Source organism: Dermochelys coriacea, chromosome 24 (genome assembly GCF_009764565.3).
Source record: "Dermochelys coriacea isolate rDerCor1 chromosome 24, rDerCor1.pri.v4, whole genome shotgun sequence".
Classification (NCBI taxonomy): Eukaryota; Metazoa; Chordata; order Testudines; family Dermochelyidae; genus Dermochelys; species Dermochelys coriacea.
Genome location: NC_050091.1, coordinates 14,261,850 through 14,282,068, shown reverse-complemented (window position 1 = coordinate 14,282,068; position 20,219 = coordinate 14,261,850). Strand labels below are relative to the sequence as shown.

General features: G+C 51.7%; 1 protein-coding gene across 2 annotated transcripts; it reads left to right on the top strand.

The window, feature by feature from the left end:
* Positions 1-272: 272 nt before the first annotated feature.
* On the top strand, positions 273-16,049 carry LOC119847848 (glyceraldehyde-3-phosphate dehydrogenase 2). Of its 2 annotated transcripts, XM_043501950.1 has the most exons (12): positions 299-352; positions 5,748-5,851; positions 8,188-8,313; positions 9,114-9,210; positions 11,152-11,258; positions 12,275-12,365; positions 12,668-12,786; positions 13,284-13,365; positions 13,477-13,628; positions 13,997-14,159; positions 14,940-15,037; positions 15,658-16,049. In XM_043501950.1, exons 1-12 carry the CDS (start codon positions 314-316, stop codon positions 15,728-15,730), a joined length of 1,251 nt encoding a protein of 416 aa, XP_043357885.1. In that variant the 5' UTR covers positions 299-313; the 3' UTR covers positions 15,731-16,049. The 2 variants fall into 2 exon arrangements, with proteins under 2 accessions (XP_038238917.1, XP_043357885.1); XM_038382989.2 differs by lacking the exon at positions 5,748-5,851 and having other exon boundaries at positions 273-352.
* The last annotated feature ends 4,170 nt before the right edge of the window (positions 16,050-20,219 follow it).

The following is a 20,219-nucleotide window of genomic DNA, read 5'->3' as shown; positions in this document are numbered from 1 at the left end:
CACGGAAATGGAAGTGGGCGGGGCGGGGGCGTGATCCTGGAGGAGGCGGGTGCCGCGTAGGTTGGTAACCGCTAGCGCGCCTCGCGACAAAGCCATAGCGCCTGCGCAGTAGAGGCCCCTAGCTTTTTCTCCCCTGGCTCCCGTTTCCCATCGCGACTGTTTGACCTGCACGCGCTGTGCGGTTACTAAGGCGCGCGCGGCGCGGAAGGGCGGGGCGGGGACAGCGCGCGCCAGACAGGGCGTGGCTTGGCTAGGGGGAGAGGGAGGCGTGGCAGGGGAGGGGGGAGTATATAAACGGGCGGTTGCGCGGTTGATGCTCTCGTTCGGTGCCATCCAGACCACAGACCGCCTGGTAGGTGGTGCGGGGCTGGGGCTGGGGCTCCAGGTGGGGAGAAGCTGTGGGGGATGCAGCAGGGCTGAGATTTGGGGTGAGGGTGGCTGGCTGTGGTGGGGAGGGGTTGGGTGCAAGGTGAAGTGGGGGGGGCGATGGGGTGGCTCTTGGTGGTTGTGCTAGTGTGTTTGGCTGTGGTGATGGGCAGAGTGGGGTGGGGGAGGGGTTGGTGGCTGCATGGGGTGGGGAGCGGGGGCTAGATGGGGGGTGATGTGGAGGAGGTCTGAGGGGCAGCATGTGGAGGAGTTGGGTGGGGGGGTTAGTAGTGGCAGAACTAGAGGGGCTGTGGAGAGCTGGGGGGTAGAGGAGGCTGGTGAGGGCATGGCTTAGGGCCCTATATATGTGCAGGGAGTTGTGAGGAGGGGTGTCTTGCCGAGGGGTAGGATGGGAGTGGAACGAGCATCTAGGGTGGAGTGTAAATGTTAGGGGGCCCAGGGGTGTATCAGGGAACTGGGGTGTTGGGGGATTCCCTGTCTGGTAAGGGAGGGATGCAGCTCTGAGGTGGGAGTAATTGGGGTGCCCTGGGGTGGGGAGGGGAGTGCAGAGACCTGCTTGGGGAGCAGTTGCATGTGTTTGAGGGGGTGACATCTGCAGGGGGGTTGGGGGGTGATGATGCAGACTGACCTGGTGGTGCCCTTGCACCATGGATCTCTCTAGAAACATGGAAATATCAGGGGAACTCCAATCAGACTCAACCTCCACTCCCCTGCCGGGCAGGGCCGGAGGGGGATTTACCTTCTAGTCACCCCCTGCAGCCATGCAAGAAATGAGTCTGTCCTCCTGTGGGGGATGGGCAGATGCAGTGCGCTTCCTTTGGACCATCCATCACTGCCCCATGTGGGAGATCAATGGGGAGAGTCTCCCTGCTGATCAGATCAAGTGGGTTCTGTGCTGCTTAATTAAAATAGAATCCACTCAAAATAGACTAACCCTGGGGCCACAGCCACATCTCCTGCTTGAGGTCTCATCCCTCCATGCCTCTCTTAAATGCCTGATTAGAGCTGGGTGGACCCCCCCAAACTCAGCCCAGAACACCTCCAGGGAATGTTCCACAGCTAGTGGCCCTCTGTTCTCCTTCCTGTGCCCTGCCCCCTCCGATATGGGAAGCGTTTTATTGCTAGCATGCTTGTCCTTACAGTCGCACCAGACAGCGGGTGCTGAAAATCCCCTGACCCTGGAGGGATTTAAACCGCTTCCTTCCTGACTCTAGTACTTCCAATGAGATTATATTGGTTCCCCCTCCCTCCATGTGATCTAGCTGGGAGTAACTGTTGACAGATAGGAGATGGCATGCTCCCCACAGCAAAATTGCACCTGCATTGGAGGACAGACTGCAATATTATTGCCCAGCCTCTGCTGTATTGCACCACTACCGATGTCATAAGCCCCTCCCCTCTGCAGATGAGGTGGTCTCTCCCTATTAATAATATATGGCAGCTATCTTAAAATCAGCCACTGGTAGCAGGACAAGAAGCATCTGTCTGTAATCCTGCTCAAGACTGATGGTTAAATTGCTGCTCTGTTGAAACCTAGTGTAGACAGTGGGGAGATAGTTATGTGCTCTATCCACTAGGTCCCGGTACTTTGGGCAAGTCACTTCCCCTCTCTTTAGCCCCCATTTCACAGATGGGGGGGGGGGGGGAAACTGAGGCAATTTCTGTAAAGTGCTTTGAGATGTACAGTTGTATTACCTAGCACTTTTAATGAGTACATCAGGCCCCAGAGACCCAAGTACATTTATAGCCCCTCTCCAGGGAGGCTCTCTTGCCTCTGTCAGCATCTGCAGCCAGCAAGCTGTGTTCTCTCCTGCCTCCCCTTTCAGAAGAAAAGGGGGGGTGTGCAGATAGAGCATATTTGTGAGCCTCAGCCATGGTGCTGAGTGAGTATCTAAATTGGGCAGACTTCCTGTCTTTGGTTGCTGGAAGTCTGCCAGAGGTGAAACTGGATCCAGCCTCTGGCGTGGGAAAACAGATCAGCTCTTGCACTTGAGGAAACATAGAGATCAGAACAAGTACCAAGGAGAGTGCCACTTGTCTTACAGAGGCAACACTTTCTAGTGGGAAAAGCAGAGGGAGTTGGGTGGCTTGTGTTCTATTCTGCTACCGACTCTTCCAAGGTCATCTAATCTCTAGCTCTCCACATCCATAAAATGATGCTTGTAAAGCCCCTGAGGTCTGATGCCGGATATCTGTGCCTGAGCAAAGGCTGCAGTGTCTGGCATTCTCGTCTGGTTTTGGCGTTCCGCGTCCTGACCTCTCAATGTCACTGCGGTAGAACACCTGCAGTGGGGTGGAAGTAGCCACATCCTGCCGCCCACCCCTCTGCGGCCAGTACAGACCAGCCAGCTTATCTTGAATCTATATCCAGGGGAGTTGGAGACTGTCAAGTACTGAAGTAACAGGATGACCGCAGTCATATGCCATTAGTTCTGTTAGAACCTTAGCTGGGCTGGTGCAGATGTATGCCTTTAAGATCCCTTGTATTCCTCTGTGCGTAGGCCCTAAAGCGTCACTATGTATTTGGCATTCAATTGGGGGCAACTGGGAAAGGGGCCATGGTGATGAACACCTAGCACAAGGGGGTCCTGCTCCATGAGAAGGAGTCCTAGTTGCTATGGTAAGACAAATCTCTGATAGATGATCAGAGTGCAAGGATACAGAAGGGGCTCTCATGAGTCATGCCAAAACACAGACCCACCTTTTATATGGCAAGCGTAGCTTTGCAGTGATGCTGTAGAAATGAGCAATCCAGTCATCTTGCCTCTAGAACAGTACGTCCTCTGCACCTTCCCTTCCTCGGACAGCACAGGTGTTGGGTCCAAAGCTGCAGCCGTATTAGGTGGTCCTTCTTGCTGCACTCTGCCTGTGTCTACACTAGCAAACTTACAGCGGGACAACTGTACTGATGCAGCTGCACCCCTGTAAGATTGCTTGTGTAGCTGTTTTATGCTGACAGGAGAGAGCTCTCCTGTTGACATAATAAAATAGCTTAAATGAGAAGCTCTCCTGCCACCCTAGTACTGTGCACCCAAGTTTCACTGGCATAAGCACTCATGATGTTCAGAGGGGTGGTTTTTTCACACCCCTGAGCAACATACGTTTTGCCAAATAAGTGATAGTGTAGACATGGTCTTAGATTTCAGGTTTGGTAGCTGTGAGTGAAAGAAAGCTGGCCATGGTCCCTCTGCTGGGAGTGGAAATGAGTCCACCACAATGCAAGTGGGTGTTAGGAGCTGATCCTCACGCAGTGCTGTGCAACAGAATCCATCTTGCAGAGCTGGCCATCTTGAAGCGAAATGCCATCTGCTGCCTCTAGCAGCTGCTGCCTCGATATTTTTTGTACAGCCTCTGATTCTGATGGGGTGGGGTGGGGGGGGCAAATTCTACAATAAATCCCACCCCAGCTTTGCAGTCGGAGGTCTGCAGTTCTGAATGCACCCTCACAAGTGGCTTTGTTCTTTGATGGTGGCTGGATATTTGCACCCCATCAGGACTCTGGGCCAAACCCTCTGCCTATCTGCACTGATCTGCTGCATCTGTGTTTATCTGTCTGCCTTGTTTGGTTTCAAAAAATTGTCTATCAGCAGGCTTGCCTGTAATATTTCTGGGTGTTTATCTTTGCCCTGCAGGACCCAGTCCCTACTGTGATTTATTTTTTTTTTGGGTTGGGGAGAGCTGTTGGCAACATGCAAGACCTAGGTGGTGCCTGTAGTGGTTTGGGTAGGCACTGAGGGTCAGGGCATCTGGACTGTATTCAGTCAGTGCTAGTGATTTGTGCCTTAGTTTCTTGGTTTGTGACTTAATTGATATCTGGGGGGAGTCTGAGACTCTCTAGTGCTGAAGTGACAGGATGACTCAGTCATATGCTATTAGCTCTGTTAAAACTTGGAGCCCAGTTAAAATGGGGAATTCACCCACTCTTGTACAGATAGGGAAACTGAGGCACAGACATGGCATGACCGTGTTCAAGGTCACACCTGTGAGCTAGTGGCAACTGGTACCAGAACCTGGGAGCCCTGACTTCCAATCCCATACAAGAACCCTTGTCACACTTCTGTATCTGAGGGAGGCTGGATAAAAGAGGCTGTCAAACCAAGGGTTGGGGATATGAGCTACTCAAATTGCTTGCCAAAAGCACTGGTCCTTGAAATGAAGTGGCCTGTGATGTACAAATCACTTGCTCTCCTGTTTTTCTTGAGGGGCAGACTCCAGAGGGATTTCTTGGGCTCTCAAAAGGCTCAGGCTCAGTGTAAACACAAAGCAGAGTGCTATCTTCTACCCCAGTGGGGCCTCATGCCAGATTCACCTTTGCCATTTGACCTCATAACTGATGTTGTGGAGAGGGGCCTCTAGAAGTCTTCTGGATGCTATATTCTGCTGATTCAGATGCAAGATGATGGATGGCAGCATCATACCAGGATGTATAGCTGATGGAAGCAGAGGGCTATGTAAATGGGCCTAGCAAAGTACTTGTACACACCAAGCCCTTGATAGCATTGTGTATTTCCACTACTTTAGTAGGCCTCATTCTGATACACCTGCCTAATGACCTGGCTGGGTTTTAGCTTCTACTTACATTGCTCTGGGTCATGAAAGTGCATGCCCCTAGCACAAGTGGCATGGCTGCATCTGAGTCTGCAGGGTAATATCCCAGGCCTCTCTGTGGGGCATTAACTCTGAAATCTCCAGCTCTGGAAAGGTCCTAGCTGGTTTGTCCAGTCAGAGGGCTGGGAGGGGTTGGGGGACTCATTGCTGCTACCCCATTATGGCTGGATTGGGTTGGGGTCTGTGGAAAGGGCCCCCACAGAATCCTCTGCTTAGTTAAAGGGGGTGAGACCTCCCTCAAGGATATCCCCAACCTGCCTGAAGACAGGGAACAGAGGGAAGGACTTGAGCCCTGAATTGTCTTAGAGTTGAAACTGCAATTGACTCTCAAGTCAATCTCACTGGCATTCTAGGTCTAGGCCTGCACTCAGTCCACAAGCCCTTCCCCTGCCTAGCCTCTGCTTGCAAAGCTCTGCTGGACTGACTTTGCACTGACAAAAGAGGCCTTCCCTGAAATATGGAATGCAAGGTCCAGTAGCCGATCTCTCCATGCTCCATCTGAATTTGCTTCATGCACATAAGCACGTGAGTAGCCGTTGCAGGAAAGGGGGCCCAAGTGCTCTGCAGGATCAGGGTTGGTGTCCCCATGATGGGACTAGACCAATGTCAAAGGAACAAAGTAAGAGTGACTTCACTGTCTGGGTCCTTTTTCTAAAAGACCCGCACTAACTGTTATAGCAACATAGATCTCAGTATAGTCAGTGGTTGTTAAAGATCAGTTTTAAAAAGCGTCTTGAACTCGCTGTTTTCAGTATCTCCAGTCAGTAGCTAGGGCAGCCAGCAAAATGCTGCAGCGTTGTAACTCTCCGTTGAACCAGGAGTCAATTGGATCATCTGTTAGTGTCAAAGTTTTCAGGTAAGCTCTGATTTAAGTGAATCTTAGTGGGAGCCTAAATACACATGGGCCTTACTTTGGCCTCCTGAGACTGTATATTTCTGGGACTTGCTGCTCTTTATAGCTGCATGTAGCGATAAGCAAATAACTGCAGCTTCCCTTTTAAACTCAGATTTGATCGGCCTTGGTAGGAGCAGATCTTGACAAATGGCAAATCAACAAAGTTCAGATAGTGAACTTTAAAGTGCAGATCTGCTCTGCATTTTGATCTCTCACAAATGACTTGATCCCAGGAGGTCAGATCCCAGGGTAAATTTGCAGGGCTATTCAGTAGATATTCTCTGTATTCTGTTAGCATCTAAGCCCTTGAAGCACTGGCCTCAAAGTCTCTGTCCCAATCTGGGTATGTCTACACAGCACTCAGAGGTGTGACTGTAATGCATATAGCGTTGATAGGGCCCTACCAAATTCATGGTCCACCTTGGTCAATTTGATCATAGCATTTAAAAATCAATTTAATGATTTCAGCTATTTAAATCTGAAATTTCAGTGTTGTAATTGTGGGGATCCTGACCCAAAAAAGTTGGGGGGCAGGGCAGCTTTGTCACAAGGTTATTGTAGGGTGGGTTGCGGTACTGTCACCTTACTTCTGCACTGCTGCCTGCAGAGCTGGGCCCTCAGTCAGCAGCCACTGTTCTCCAGCTGCCCAGCTCTGAAGGGAGTGCAAAAGTAAGGGTGGCAATACTGTGAACCCCCTAAAATAACCTTGCCACCCCCTTTTGGGTCAGGACCCCCAATTCTAGATACACCGGTCTTCCCTGTGAAATCCCTATAGTATAGGGTAAAAGCACACAAGACCAGATTTCATGGGGGGAGACTAGATTTCATAGTGCCTGATGCGTTTTTCATGTCTGACACCTCCGTGAGCTGGGATCCTGGGTACGGACTTGAGTGGCTAGTCTGTGCTGCGATAACTTTGCAGCTGCTGTTCATCACACTAGCTAGATCAGGTAGGCCTGCACATGCTGCAGTCACACCTCTGATTGCAGTGTAGCCACACCCAAAGTAAAGAAAGCATCTCCTGCAGTCCAAAGCAATGGACTCCTCCACTGGGGCTTCGTTACAAGTTCTGGTGCACGAGCTAGCATAGAATCCAGCTCATGCTTCCCTAGCTGGACCTGCAGGCTGAGTAGTGTAACTTTACCTTAGTGGGGAGGGCTGATAGCTGTGACTGATGGACACAAAGGAGGCAGCATCTTGACTACAGTGTCACTTTATTTATAGTCCGGTGCCTCATTGTGGATGCATCAACAGTGGGGAAAACTGACAGGGAGCTGTTCTGCAGAAGCTATTCTAGATTATCTCCCTGTGAAGCTACTCTGGAATGTGTCCCCCCAGGGAGCCATTCTGGAATAGCTCCCAGGCTTTAAATTCAAACCCTACCTTATTCTGCAACCACTTCCCCTGTCTGGACAAGTCTCGAGATTCCTGCTTAATACACAGTAGCCCCTGGGAAGCAAGTGGTAAGTTATAAGGAAAGGGATAGAACATTGAATTTTGTTGCAACTAAGGTCTGGGGCATGCAGGTTGGCACTCTGTCTCATGTGTCACACAATGTGGCCCTGGTTTTGGATTTGCCCAAGGCACTGCTGTAATAAACACTGTTTGTATAGTAGCATTGTTAGTTAGGTGCCCTTGACTGGATCCCTCAGATCTCAAAGGTTAGAGCAGAAACAGTGTGACCACAAGATGGGCAATGCAAATGAAAGGATCAGGACTGTCCCTTTTGAGGGGTGTCCAGTAATAAATGGAAAAGACTAGAATGGGTGCTGCTGTTCACCTTCTCCCCTATGCAAATAAGGGTGGCACTGAGTCTCAGGCTGCACACTGAGAACCGATCGAATGGTTTTGTTCCAAGTTTCTGGCCTGCGGAACTCAGTCCCACAAGAGGTCACTTTGACCAAGATCTTAGAGGGATTCAGAAAAGGCATAGAATAGCCCAAGTTGAGAGGGCTTCTTAAAATAGGATTTTGGAAGGGATCCAAACCCTCGACTTCAGGGCATAAGCCTCAATCTCTGAAGGAGGTCAGGAAGAAACCTCCTACCATGGGCAGGCTATTCCATCACCGCCCTTGAGGGGGCCTTTCTTGCACCTTCCTTTAACAAAATTAGGCCAGGCCATGGTGAGAGATGAGACACTGGTCTGGATGGACCCTCTGGACTGATATAGTTGGGCAAATCCCATGTTCCCAGTTGCTCTAAAGGAGCTGTGCTTTCCCTTGGAAAAAGGCCTGTTTGCTGGTATCTTGATACTGGCATCTGCTCCAGCCTCTGCTCTGATTCCTTTTTCCTTCCAGACTTGAGGTCTCCCAGCCCCGAAAACTGTCCATTCCGGAGAAAGAACCAGAGAAAGTCGAGGAACCGGCTCCAGTAGAGAAACCAGTAGAACCAGTCATGTCTGAGCTCACTGTTGGGATTAATGGGTAAGGTCCCAAACTCCCCCTTATGCTGCCCCCAGGGCTGGAGTTGTAGCCCATTGCTACGGTGGCACAGATGGGGCTGTCCAGTGCAGTGGGAGTGAAAAGTTCTGCTGTGTATAGTAAGAAGTGGTGGCCATAATTGGCAGCAACAGTAAAATCAACCGTGCAGTGCTTCCACTCATTTTGCAAGTCACTCAGTGACTCCCTGCTGCTCCAGTGGCTGGGGACACACCATGCAGTTGAAATAGAGTCTGGATCTTCACCCTTTTGGCCTCACCAGAACCACACTTACTGGCAGCTGTCTTCATTTCAAGGAAGAGCCAAGCTCATTCATAGCAGTGGTGGTGTTAAATGAATGACTGAGCCTGAAGATGCTGTTCTTGCTTTCTTAGTCAGAGGTGACTACAGGGGTCACCAGACTGTCACCTTGAAGCATTTAACTCCTCTACAGCTGCTGGATTGATGTCGGGGGGGGGGGGTGTTCATAGAGGAACTTGTTCCAAGGTGGTTAGGATGGCTGGCTTGAGCTCTTACTAGATCAGAGCTAGGGGGCACACTAGAATGTAAAGCTAAAGGGGTAGCTTAATGTCCTAGTGATTGGACAGTTGTGGGGAAGCCCTGCTGAGTGAGCTCCCATTGGCTATCCTACAAGTGTGTGTGTGTGGGGGGGGGGCAGCGGCTCTTGGTGACTAAGGAAGTTCAAAAGCCAGCATGGAAGGGATGTCCCTTCATAACTAGCTCCCTAGATGGGACTATGGCTACAGTAGGAGGAACCTATCTAACTACTAACATTCCTGTTCCAGATTTGGCCGTATCGGGCGTCTGGTCCTCAGAGCCTGCCTGGAGAAGGGACTCAAAGTGGTGGCCATCAATGACCCCTTCATTGACCTCAACTACATGGTAACCCTCAATCCAATGGCCAATCTAACCTGCCTACAACACTTCTTCATGTCTCGGAAGCTTAGGCTCCCATAGTTAGTTCTCAGTGTCCCTGGACATCTCCTGCCTCACAACCCTATGTAGATGGTGATTGCAGCATGAGTGAGCTTGACCAGCTGGCAGATCAACATGTGACAGGAGCTGAGGACTGAGGGGCCTTGTTCAGTCCGTGACTGGCTTCCCTGGGGTGTGGCCTGGAACTGTGGTACCACTAACCTCTGACATACAAATCTGGGTCCCCTCTCACTGAGGCTGTGAAAAGCTGCAGCTCTTTCCCAATCCTGCACTCTCACAAACATCTACACAGGGAGGGACATGCCTAGCTGCAGTTACATGAATACTTCTCTCAGCCACTCATGAACAAGCAATAGAGAGGCTCCAGCCAACTTCCCCCAGTGCTGCAGCCTAGGACCCCACAGCTGTACTGTCTTGCCCTAATCAAAAGCCTGACCAGTATAAGTTTATTACCCAGTCTGCCCCTCTCTGTGTGGAGAGGACAATGCACCAGTTTTTGTTCGTGAGCAGATTCCCCAAACACTTCTAAAACAGTATTTTGCTATGTAAAAAAAACCCCAAGAGATTTATTAACTACATAGATTTTTTTGAGTGATTTTAGTGCTTGCAGACTACCTAAGAAATAAAACAAATGCAATCTAAGCTTTATAAACTAGATAGGATTTGAATCAAGGAGAGTCTTGCCGTGTTAGCTAGTATAAGCAGGTTATAGCTTTTGCATACACAGGCTGGAATTCTTCTGTCCTGCTTGGGACCCCCTTCCCCAGTTTTTCAATCTTTGTTCCTCTGGGGTTTTCAGGTGTTATCACTTCCCCTCTTTTATAGCTTCTTCCAGTTTGCTAGAAAGATCTTTGCTCATGATGTGGGGGTCAACCGCTTCTCCCTCAAGCATCCTCATTGCCTACCTGCTCCCTCTGGGAAGCCTCCCTTGTAAACAAATCCTGAGGTAGTCCCTGGGCATGTGTATTCCCTTTAATGGGGCCATTAGCACCATCTAGCTTCATTATCTTACCTGAAAGACTAGTTGTGAGTAATGCATCCGATGAAGTGAGCTGTAGCTCACAAAAGCTTATGCTCTAATAAATGTTAGTCTCTAAGGTGCCACAAGTACTCCTTTTCTTTTTGCAAATACAGACTAACACAGCTGCTACTCTGAAACCTGTAGTTGTGGGTGTTTCCAACTTCACAACAGAGCAAAGCTTCATAGCTCCCCATACAATGACAGCACATACAATCCAACAGGGTATTAATGTTCAACAGATCAAGCCTTTTAAACTGATGCCTCAAGGCAGACTTTGTACAAAACATGCCATAATGATATCACTGTAGTGACTGGGGTGCAGAGTGTCTCATAGCCGTGGCCAACTTTCCTCTGAGCTGCCTCACCCAGGACTTGATCCTTATGTTCCAGTCCAAGCCAGCCCCTGTGGTTTAGAAGCTGGGTGTGAGACTTGGGTTTTTCCCTTGGCCTTGCACATTCAGCAACCACTGGCTGCTAAGGAGCCATTGCATCTCTGATGCCCAGCTTTGTCCAGGACCCCTCCCACAGTCACGGTTGGGTTTGATTGCTCAGTGCTAGGACGCTAAGGACACCATACCCCTTAGCTTTCAGGGAGCTCGGCCCTTCTGCCCTCTGTGCTGATGCATGATCATTCAGTGTCCTCTAGATCTATTTGGAGGATAGTCTTAATGCTCGCTGCCCACAAAGCGAGAAGTTTGCTGCTGATCAGCCCCTATCTTGAAGAGAACTGGTCACCAGCTTCACCTTCTGCAGTTGATGGAAGCAGAGTTGATCCATTGGGGAGATTCCCCTGCTGAATGACAGCAGCTGCCTAGGGTAACTCCACAAAGGCTTGGGTTCTAGGCTGACACGCTCTCCCCTCTCAGGTGTACATGTTCAAGTATGACTCCACTCACGGGCGCTACAGCGGCGAGGTGAAGGCTGAAGATGGCAAGCTGGTGGTGGATGGCAGTGAGATCTCTGTGTTCCAGTGGTGAGTAGTGGGAGCTGAATGGACCTATCCTCCATGACCCATCAATGGCAGTTAGCCAGCATGGGTGGGGATGGTGTCCCTAGCCTCTGACTGCCAGAAGCTGGGAATGGGTGATGGGATGGATCACTTGGATTACAGGGTCTCTTCATTCCCTCTGGGGCACCTGGCATTGGCCACCATCGGAAGACAGGATACTGGGCTAGATGGACCCAGTATGGCCATTCTTACATAGCACAGGGTGTGGGCTGGCACCTCATCACTGGCATAGTGCTTGAGATCTTGCCAGCTAAGCAGGGCCAGTCTCCTCAATAGTAGGAGGGGAGACCTCTGAGCCCAGTGCATGGTGCTGTAGGAAGTGATGGTCCTTCAACAGTGGATCAGGGCTAATAGTTGCCAAATTGCTGGAGGGCTGTCTTCTGTTGGCTAGCTTGGGAAACTGAGGCACTGAGCATTGAGTCCTGACACCTTTCTGCACCATGGTGGCATCACTCCAGTGTTCTGATTTAGGCTAAAACTCCTTCCACAGTTTCAGCTGGCTGTAGTAAACTTCCTGTCCTAGACTCTAGCATTGGCATTAAATTAGCTGCCATGTGCCACTTCAGAGGTGGTAGCATTGCAGTGTGTACAGAGCAACTCCTGTACACCATATCCTTCAGCACTGTCTAGAGAAATAACTGCTTTCCCATATACCATGTCCAGCTACTTGACTCATACCAGTCTAGCAGAGCCCAGATGTGGCTTCCTAGTCTGCCTCCTGCATCAACAGACCTGCCTTCCTCCAGATCACCGAGTCTCCACTCATCTGTATCTCTAGGTCACTCTAAATGAGATGCTCAAAGGAAGAGTTGGGTGTCAAGGGGCTGGTATATCAGGGTCCTCAGAGGCTGGGGGTCCCACACCACTCCCTCAAGCTGTATAGAATGGGGACAGTCCTCATCTGGGCTCAGACATGTGCCTTGACCTCCTGAAAGTAGCTGGCCCTTGGGGCAGTAACCCTGGTCTGCTGTCTGTTACAGCATGAAGCCCAGTGAGATTCCCTGGGGTGACGCAGGAGCGCTCTACGTTGTCGAGTCCACCGGAGTCTTCCTCAGCGTTGACAAAGCCTCAGTGAGTGTCTGAGCTGCCTAGCTTGGTACAGGAGCTGCAGGGCCCAAGTCTGACTGGCATGTGGGGCTCAGACACCGGCTTCTCCTCCTTCATTGGGAGTTGGGTGAGAAACTGTGGCTAACAAGCTGAGCCACTACAGGGCTAGGACAGTCTGGCTTTGTCTGGGATGCCATTCTCCTGGGCAGCCTTTGTCCAAGACCTTAGTATGATGGAGTCTAGGCCTGCTAGTGCTTAACTCCTCCAGAAGTTGGCCTGGCCTCCTCCATAGCAGGATCCTCCATGATTAGCCTCCTCTTCCACAGGCCCATATACAAGGTGGAGCCAAGCGAGTGGTGGTGAGCGCCCCCTCCCCTGATGCTCCCATGTTTGTCATGGGTGTCAACGAGGACAAGTATGACCCATCCAGCATGACAATTGTCAGGTAAGACCTGCCCCCCCACACATTGTGCTCAGGGGGAGTTGGACAGTAGGATGGGATGACTTTCTGAGTTGCTCCCCAGACTAGCTTGGGGTGATCTCCTGAGTCTGGCTGCCTTGTACATGGCCAAGGAGAGAGGAGGGCATGGATCTGCCATTCAGGGTCAGAGGGATGTTTGAGAGAGCCTCCATTTTGTGGACATGTGCCTGAGGAAAGGGCCCAAGACAAGAATTTAGCCACTTGTGCCATACAATTGGGAAGCAAGAGGCCTGTAGACAGCTTGGGCTGGAAGATTGTCCCCTCAAGAGGAGGGCAGGTGGACTTCCACTTTGACATGTGAGCAAAGACTATCCTAATTAGCATGGTTTCTATTGTCTCCCCTACACCAGGGAGAAATGGAGGTGGTGGTGGGAATGGGAACTCACCTGCTACTGGAGTGCCAGTAGCTGGCCTAGTTGTCTTCTAGACATCATTCTGTCTCCCTTCCCTCCCCCATGTAGCAATGCCTCCTGCACCACCAACTGCCTGGCGCCTCTGGCCAAGGTGATCCATGACAACTTTGGCATTGTGGAAGGACTCATGGTAAGTCTCCTGTGTGCTGTCAACCCCAGCAGCTCACCTGTGTGCAGGAACAGGTGACTGTCTCTCTAGCTTCTACCAGCTCATAACCATAATTCTCCTCTCAACCTTCAGACCACAGTGCATGCCTACACTGCCACACAGAAAACTGTGGATGGGCCCTCTGCCAAGGCCTGGCGCGATGGAAGAGGCGCCCACCAGAACATCATCCCAGCATCCACTGGTGCTGCCAAAGCAGTTGGCAAGGTCATCCCAGAGCTGAATGGGTATGGGCCATGTCTCTAAGCAGACAGCAGGAGAGGTCTCCACTTTAGGTGTTCCTGTAGCAATCCTATCCCAGGTGGCTGGGTGATGTCCCACAGGCCAGATAGTGACTAGGAGAGAAACTCTGGCTCCTAGAGGTGGCCATGGGGATGGGCAAACCACATCTGTGTGGAAGCTTGTACCATTCATGGTGGCTGACTAGCAGTGTTCACTAAGCAAAACCTGAAACGTCATCTCTCAGTTGGGAGTCTGGGGGTCTCCTTTCAGGGGTCCGATGCCAGAACCACAGACTGATCTTCTAGATCCATTGATGTCTTGCTTACAGGCAGTCCTAGTTGGTTCTCTCATTGGCTGAACTTCCTCCCCACAGGAAGCTCACTGGCATGGCGTTTCGTGTGCCCGTCTCTGATGTCTCTGTCGTGGACCTAACCTGCCGCCTTGCCAAGCCGGCAACCTATGCTGAAATCAAAGAGGCCATGAAGAAGGCTTCCGAGGGCCCCATGGCTGGGATCCTGGGATACACAGAAGATGAGGTGAGCAGGGAATGTATCCACAGAGCTGTATAGGGCCTGCTCACAAGGAAAGAACACTGGTACAAATTGGCCTGGCATGTTGCTACTGATTTCTTCCAGGCCTTCTGGGTACTCTCCATTCAGTACTTTAGCTGGTTACATGATGGAATCAAGAAGGAATTTTTGGATTAATTTGGACCTTCTCACTTTCCTCTGAAACATCAGCTGGGACCCCAGGCTGGTAGGCCAGAGAATCCCTTTTGAATGCCTGGCTGGTGTCTTCACGTGCTCAGGATCAGACTGATGGCCACATTTGGGTCAGGAAGAAATCTTCCCCTCCCCCTCAAGCCCATTAAATTGGCAGGGACTTGCATTTTTCACCTTCCTCCCCAGCATGGGGTATGGATCATCTCGACAGGTCTCACCAACCCGTTCCCTGCCATGGATGGGACCTCCTGCATTGGTGGCATCTCAGTCTCTCCTGTTCTCTGCTGGTGGCATGTAACAGTGGAGTCTCCTGGAGACTGAAATGCTGTAGTCTGTTTGAAGTCCTTGGGGATCACCGGTGACATTCTGTGGCTTGTGCTATACAAGTGGTCAGACTGACCTAATCTATTCAGGCATTCAGCTCTAAATCTTGAAGTGCAGGCTATGGCACAATCAAAGCTGCTTCTGGGGACCTCTGGCCAAGAGGCAGGTCTCCTACTGAACTGGCCCCTACACATTCCTCCCCCTCCTGCATCTCTCTAAAGCCAAATGCCTGCAGTAGCCAATTCTGATGCATGCCCCCCTTGCTTGCAGGTGGTCTCTTCTGACTTCATTGGTGACAGCCATTCCTCCATCTTTGACGCTGGAGCTGGGATCTCCCTCAATGATAACTTTGTGAAGCTCATCTCTTGGTAAGGCCCAGCAGAGGGATGCTGCCCTTAATCCTAAGCAAAGGGATAGGTCTGAAAACCAGCCTCTCCTAAAGGCTGGGGTGGAGGGGTCCAGCTTGCTCAGGAGTCCAGTGACCACTCTCCAGAGTGGATCAAGAACCAACAGGTTCCATCAATTGCATCTTGCTCACCTGGCAGGAGGTGTCTGGGTTCCCCTAGCTGTAGAGTATGCTTGGAACACCTTGGCCTAGTCCCATGCTCAAATGGCCCCCGTAACCCAGCTGAAGACTTCTGGGTGAATGACAGGCTAAATCTGAGGGTCCCAGTCCAGATCTAGTGAGGTTACTGGCCCTGGAGCTAAGCTCCAGGTGGAGAACAGGGATATGCCAGAGATCCCACAGGAAGAGTGAGGAACAAACCCAGATCTGAGTCCCAGTCAGTACCGTAAGCACAAGGTCCTCTACTACCTCTACCTTCTTCCAACCATCCTCAATTGGTCTAGAGACCTATGGGGATGGGGAAACCAAGAGCCCCCTAGAGGTCATGTGGAAACTCCCAGTTGTCTCCTTTTGTGGTCAGGGTTGTCCACTTGGTGTGTGAGGTGGCTGAGAGCTGAACTTATCCCTCTTCTCTTCCCATAGGTATGACAATGAATATGGCTACAGTAACCGGGTTGCAGACCTCTTGAGTCACATGTACACCAAGGAGAACTGAGCACCTGTCCACTTACATTCCAGGCCATCTGAAGAATCTGCCTCACCCCCTCTAGACATATTTGGCCACAAGATCATCCTATCTTAATGCTTCAACCACACAGCCCCAAATGCTGCACCTCATCTCTCCCCGTAAACCTTTGTGCGTGTCCATGTGCGTGTGTAAATCCTGCTCACAGTGGCCTGCGTGCACCTAACCAGAAAACTGCACCAACGCCTCCCTAGGGGGAAGGAGTCTAGCCCTGGGTTAGTAGTGGTCTGTGGCAGTAGTGTCAGATTTCATAAGTGTTGGAAATAAAAGCCACTTAAAGTTGCAGAAACATGGATGAAATTTTCCAGATTCTTTATTCCAACCTGCTTCTGAAGCCTGGGGCCCAATGAGATCATGGCTGCGGAGCTAGACTATTTGTGTAGTCCTAGAGGACTGCAAACATAGTGTAGCACCATCCCATCTGAAATGGTGCCATAGTGCCAGGTGCTGCACACACAATCCCTTCCCCAAAGAGCTACGCCTAAATACATGAGGAGGAAGGGAAACTGAGGGAAGGCCCAGTCAGTGCCTTAAACACAAAGTAGGTCCTGAAGAGGCTCTAACAGGGTCCTGATCTGCAAACCACATAGCTGCAGATTTTTCATGGGGCCACCTTTCTAATTGCCTGTTTCTCTGCTGAATGTTTGTCACCTGCCTGTAGACAACCAATGGTCCATGGACTGCCACTGAGCACCATCGGAGCAAGATCATCCCCAGCCAGAGTTGGGATCTGTAATGACAGCTGCTGTCTCATCTCTGTGCAAGGGGTTGGACCAGATCTTGGTGGCTAGGGCCACAGGTGTCCCTCCATGGTGGGGCAGAGAAATTAAAGCATTGCTGATAGTGCAGCATTCAGGGGCTTCATGATGACATCCTTATAGAGCCTGGAGGCAGTCGTTCCTACCTCCCCAGCAAGGGCTTGTCCACACCTGATTTCTGAATGGAGCCATTCAGGGCTTTGCCTCAGTTTGGCACCAGTTGTTGCAGATTCTCCATTGTGTCTAGCTTGGCATGTCACCATCTTGGCAAAGGGCCGTTCTCACCCAAAGCAGGATGTGGGGTTTTGGCAGCACCTGGGCCCTTTGCTCTTGGTCTGTGCTTTCCTAGCATGTCTCTTCCACAGAGGCTGGGGCATCCACATGCTGAAATGCCAGGTTTTTGCCTGGAAAACACCCCCTGCTTCTAACCTGTTCTGTCAGGTGTAGCTGAAGCACTGTTCCCAAAGGGAATTGAAAAAGGCAGCCTAGACTTGCAACCCGAGTCTTGATATCTCTGCCTTTCTTGACTGCTGGAGAAGAATTCTATTCTAGCAGCTGCAGCCAGGACCTCACTGGTAGGCACATCACAATCCTAAGAATGGTCATAGTGGGTCAGACCCATGGTCCGTCTAGCCCAGTGTCCTGTTCTCGGCCAAGGGCCAGTATCACAGGCTTCAGAGGGAATGAGCAGACCAAGGCAGGTCCAGAGTGATCCATCCCCATCCAGTCCTGGCTGCTGGCATTGAGCTTCAGGGACACCTAGAGCATGATGTTTTGTCCTGGGCCATCTTGGCTAAGAGCCATCAATGGACCTATCCTTCATGACATTAACTGGGCTCAAAAGAGAACTAGTTATAATTTTGGCCTTCCAACATCCCCTGGCAGTGAGTTCCACAGTCTGGCTGACTGTTGGGGGAGGGATGTATTCACACTTGTCTTACAGCTGCTGCCTGCTCTCTTCAGTGACCCCTAGGTCTCAGTGTTGTCCCCACACACAACTCTCCTCAACACTGTTCCTAGTTTTAGATTGTCATATTCCCCCCCCCTCAGTCACCTTCTTTCTAAGTCAAACAGTCCTGGGCTTCTCCGTCTCTGCACATGGAAGCTGTTTCATACCCCGAATCATTTTTGTTGCCCTTCTCTGTACCTTTTTCCATTTCTAATGTGTGTTTTTTGAAATGGGTGCAGAATTGCACCCAGTACTCAAGGTGGGAACATACCATGGATTTATACAGCAGTGGTATATTTTCTGTCTCTCCCTTTCCTAAGGGTTCCTAACATTTGTTGTTTTGACAGCTGCTGCACATTGAGCAGCTGTCCACAGAGAACTATCCAGAATACCCACCTGACCTTTCATGAGCAGTAACAGCAAGTTAGACTCCATCATTTTGTAGGTAGAGTGGGGATTGTTTTCCCCTGTGTGTTACTTTGCATTTATCAACATTGAATTTCACTAGGCCGTGTGTTACCTAGTTTAGCGATATCCCTTTGTAACTCTTCATCATCAGCTTTGGACTTCCCTAGCTTGAGTAACTCTGTCATGTTTACAAACTGGTCTTGGTACAGATCCTTAGGGCACCCCACTATTTACCTCTTGCCATGGTGAAAACTGACCATTTATTCCTAGGTTGGGGCTAAAAGATAGGAAACAGTTACTGCAATCTAACTATACAATAAACTACAGCTGGTAGAAGACAACAATGAGCCAGTAGCGACCCACAGTGGGTATGGCATCCCATGCACCCAGATAATGTGGCTCTGGGGCTGGCCTAGGGACTACCTGAGGCTCTGGTTTGAAAAATGTAACTAGTGGGTGATGGAGGCTGGTGGCAGAGAGGGGGTGACAGCTCACTGAGGGTTGGGGGCACACAACAGGCCAGGAACAGCCTTGGAAGAGAAGACAAGCAGCTGGTAGTTGAGGTGATAGAGAAGGGGAGCCAGGGGTGGGGTAGACAAAGCACCATAGCTCAGATCTATTACTCGTGTATGACAGAAGGGAAACTGAGTCACAGAAGGCAAAGGGCTTTTGAAGGATGGGAGTGATAGTGGGGCTTATAAGTTAGCTCTCCGAAAACCCCTTGTGCTGCTCCCCACACATTCTGTGCCCCGAAAACCCCTTGTGCTGCTCCCCACACATTCTGTGCCCCATAACCCCATCCTCCTTACCCACTGGCACTTGCTTTGAGTGCCTGCAACATCGATTTACTTTCCCTTAGAAGGGGAAGTAGCAGCTGTTCCTCTTGTGTTAGATCCTGTGAAACTCATGTGTAACCCAGCATGGCCCTGGACCTTCCCACTACCACCTTCTGTGGGAGGGGAAAACCCAGGCTGGGCTTAGCAGAGCTCTCCTACTCTAACCACTATACCCCACTCCCTTCCCACAAGTGGGACTAGAAGCTGGAGTCCTGGTGCCCAGCTCCAACGGCTAGACCACAACCCAGCTGTCCTATTTGCCTCTTAAAATCTAGGCCAGGTGAGCCGATTAAAATGGCAACCCTGGGCTGCCCCCCAGTGGCCAATGTGGCTATGACAGGGAGGAAGAGCCCCTTCTCCAGCAAGGTCACCCTGCAGGGCATCAGCCTTCAGCTCCCGGGCTGCGTGTGATCCGCTCAGGGGCTGACGTCAGCGGGAAGCGAGCCGAGGACACGAGCCGGGGCCTGTGGAGCAGCAGCGGGGACGCGGCCTGGGGACGTGCAGAGACAGCAGCGCGGGGCCCAGCCTCAGACCTCTCAGCTGGTTGGGAAGGGCTAATACCTGCCGCCAGCACTGTAGTGCCTGCATCAAGCTGCAGGGGGCGACCTGGCTGAGTCATCAGCAGCAGGAGCAGCTAGAGGCTGCAGATGAGATGCCAGCGGGATGGACACTGCCCAGACCCAGCTGAGATCAGGGCCCCGTCATGCCAGGCGCTGCCCAGACCCGGCCCGAGACAGGCCCTGCCCCAGCTGAGATCAGGGCCCTGTCGTGCCAGGCGCTGCCCAGACCTGGCCCGAGACAGGCCCTGCCCCAGCTGAGATCAGGGCCCCGTCGTGCCAAGCGCTGCCCAGACCCAGCCAGAGACAGGCCCTGCCCCAGCTAAGATCAGGGCCCCGTCGTGCCAGGCGCTGCCCAGACCCAGCCAGAGACAGGCCCTGCCCCAGCTGAGATCAGGGCCCCGTTGTGCCAGGTGCTGCCCAGACCCGGCAAGAGACAGTCCCTGCCCCAGCTGAGATCAGGGCCCCATTGTGCCAGGTGCTGCCCAGACCCGGCAAGAGACAGGCCCTGCCCCGCTGAGATCAGGGCCCTGTCGTGCCAGGTGCTGCCCAGATCCAGCCAGAGAGAGGCCCTGCCCCAGCTGAGATCAGGGCCCTGTTGTGCCAGGCGCTGCCCAGACCCGGCGAGAGACAGGCCCTGCCCCAGCTGAGATCAGGGCCCCGTCGTGCCAGCCGCTGCCCGGCCACACAGCGAGAGACAGGCCCTGCCCCAGCTGAGATCAGGGCCCCATCGTGCCAGGCGCTGCCCAGACACACAGCGAGAGACAGGCCCTGCCCCAGCTGAGATCAGGGCCCCATTGTGCCAGGTGCTGCCCAGACACAGCCAAAACCAGTCCCTGGCCCTAGATGTCACAATCTCCATAGAAAGGGATGGTTATGGTGCCCATTGTACTGACAGGCAAACTATGGCCCCAAGAGATGCAGTGACTCTCCTAAGGTCACAAAAGCAGC

Coding starts and splice junctions, on each gene's coding strand:
- LOC119847848 (XM_043501950.1), top strand. CDS start 314: ATGCTCTCGTTCGGTGCCATCCAGACCACAGACCGCCTG. Junction 12,787..13,283: donor TCCAGCATGACAATTGTCAG/GTAAGACCTGCC, acceptor TCCCCCATGTAG/CAATGCCTCCTGCACCACCA. Junction 13,629..13,996: donor GTCATCCCAGAGCTGAATGG/GTATGGGCCATG, acceptor TCCTCCCCACAG/GAAGCTCACTGGCATGGCGT.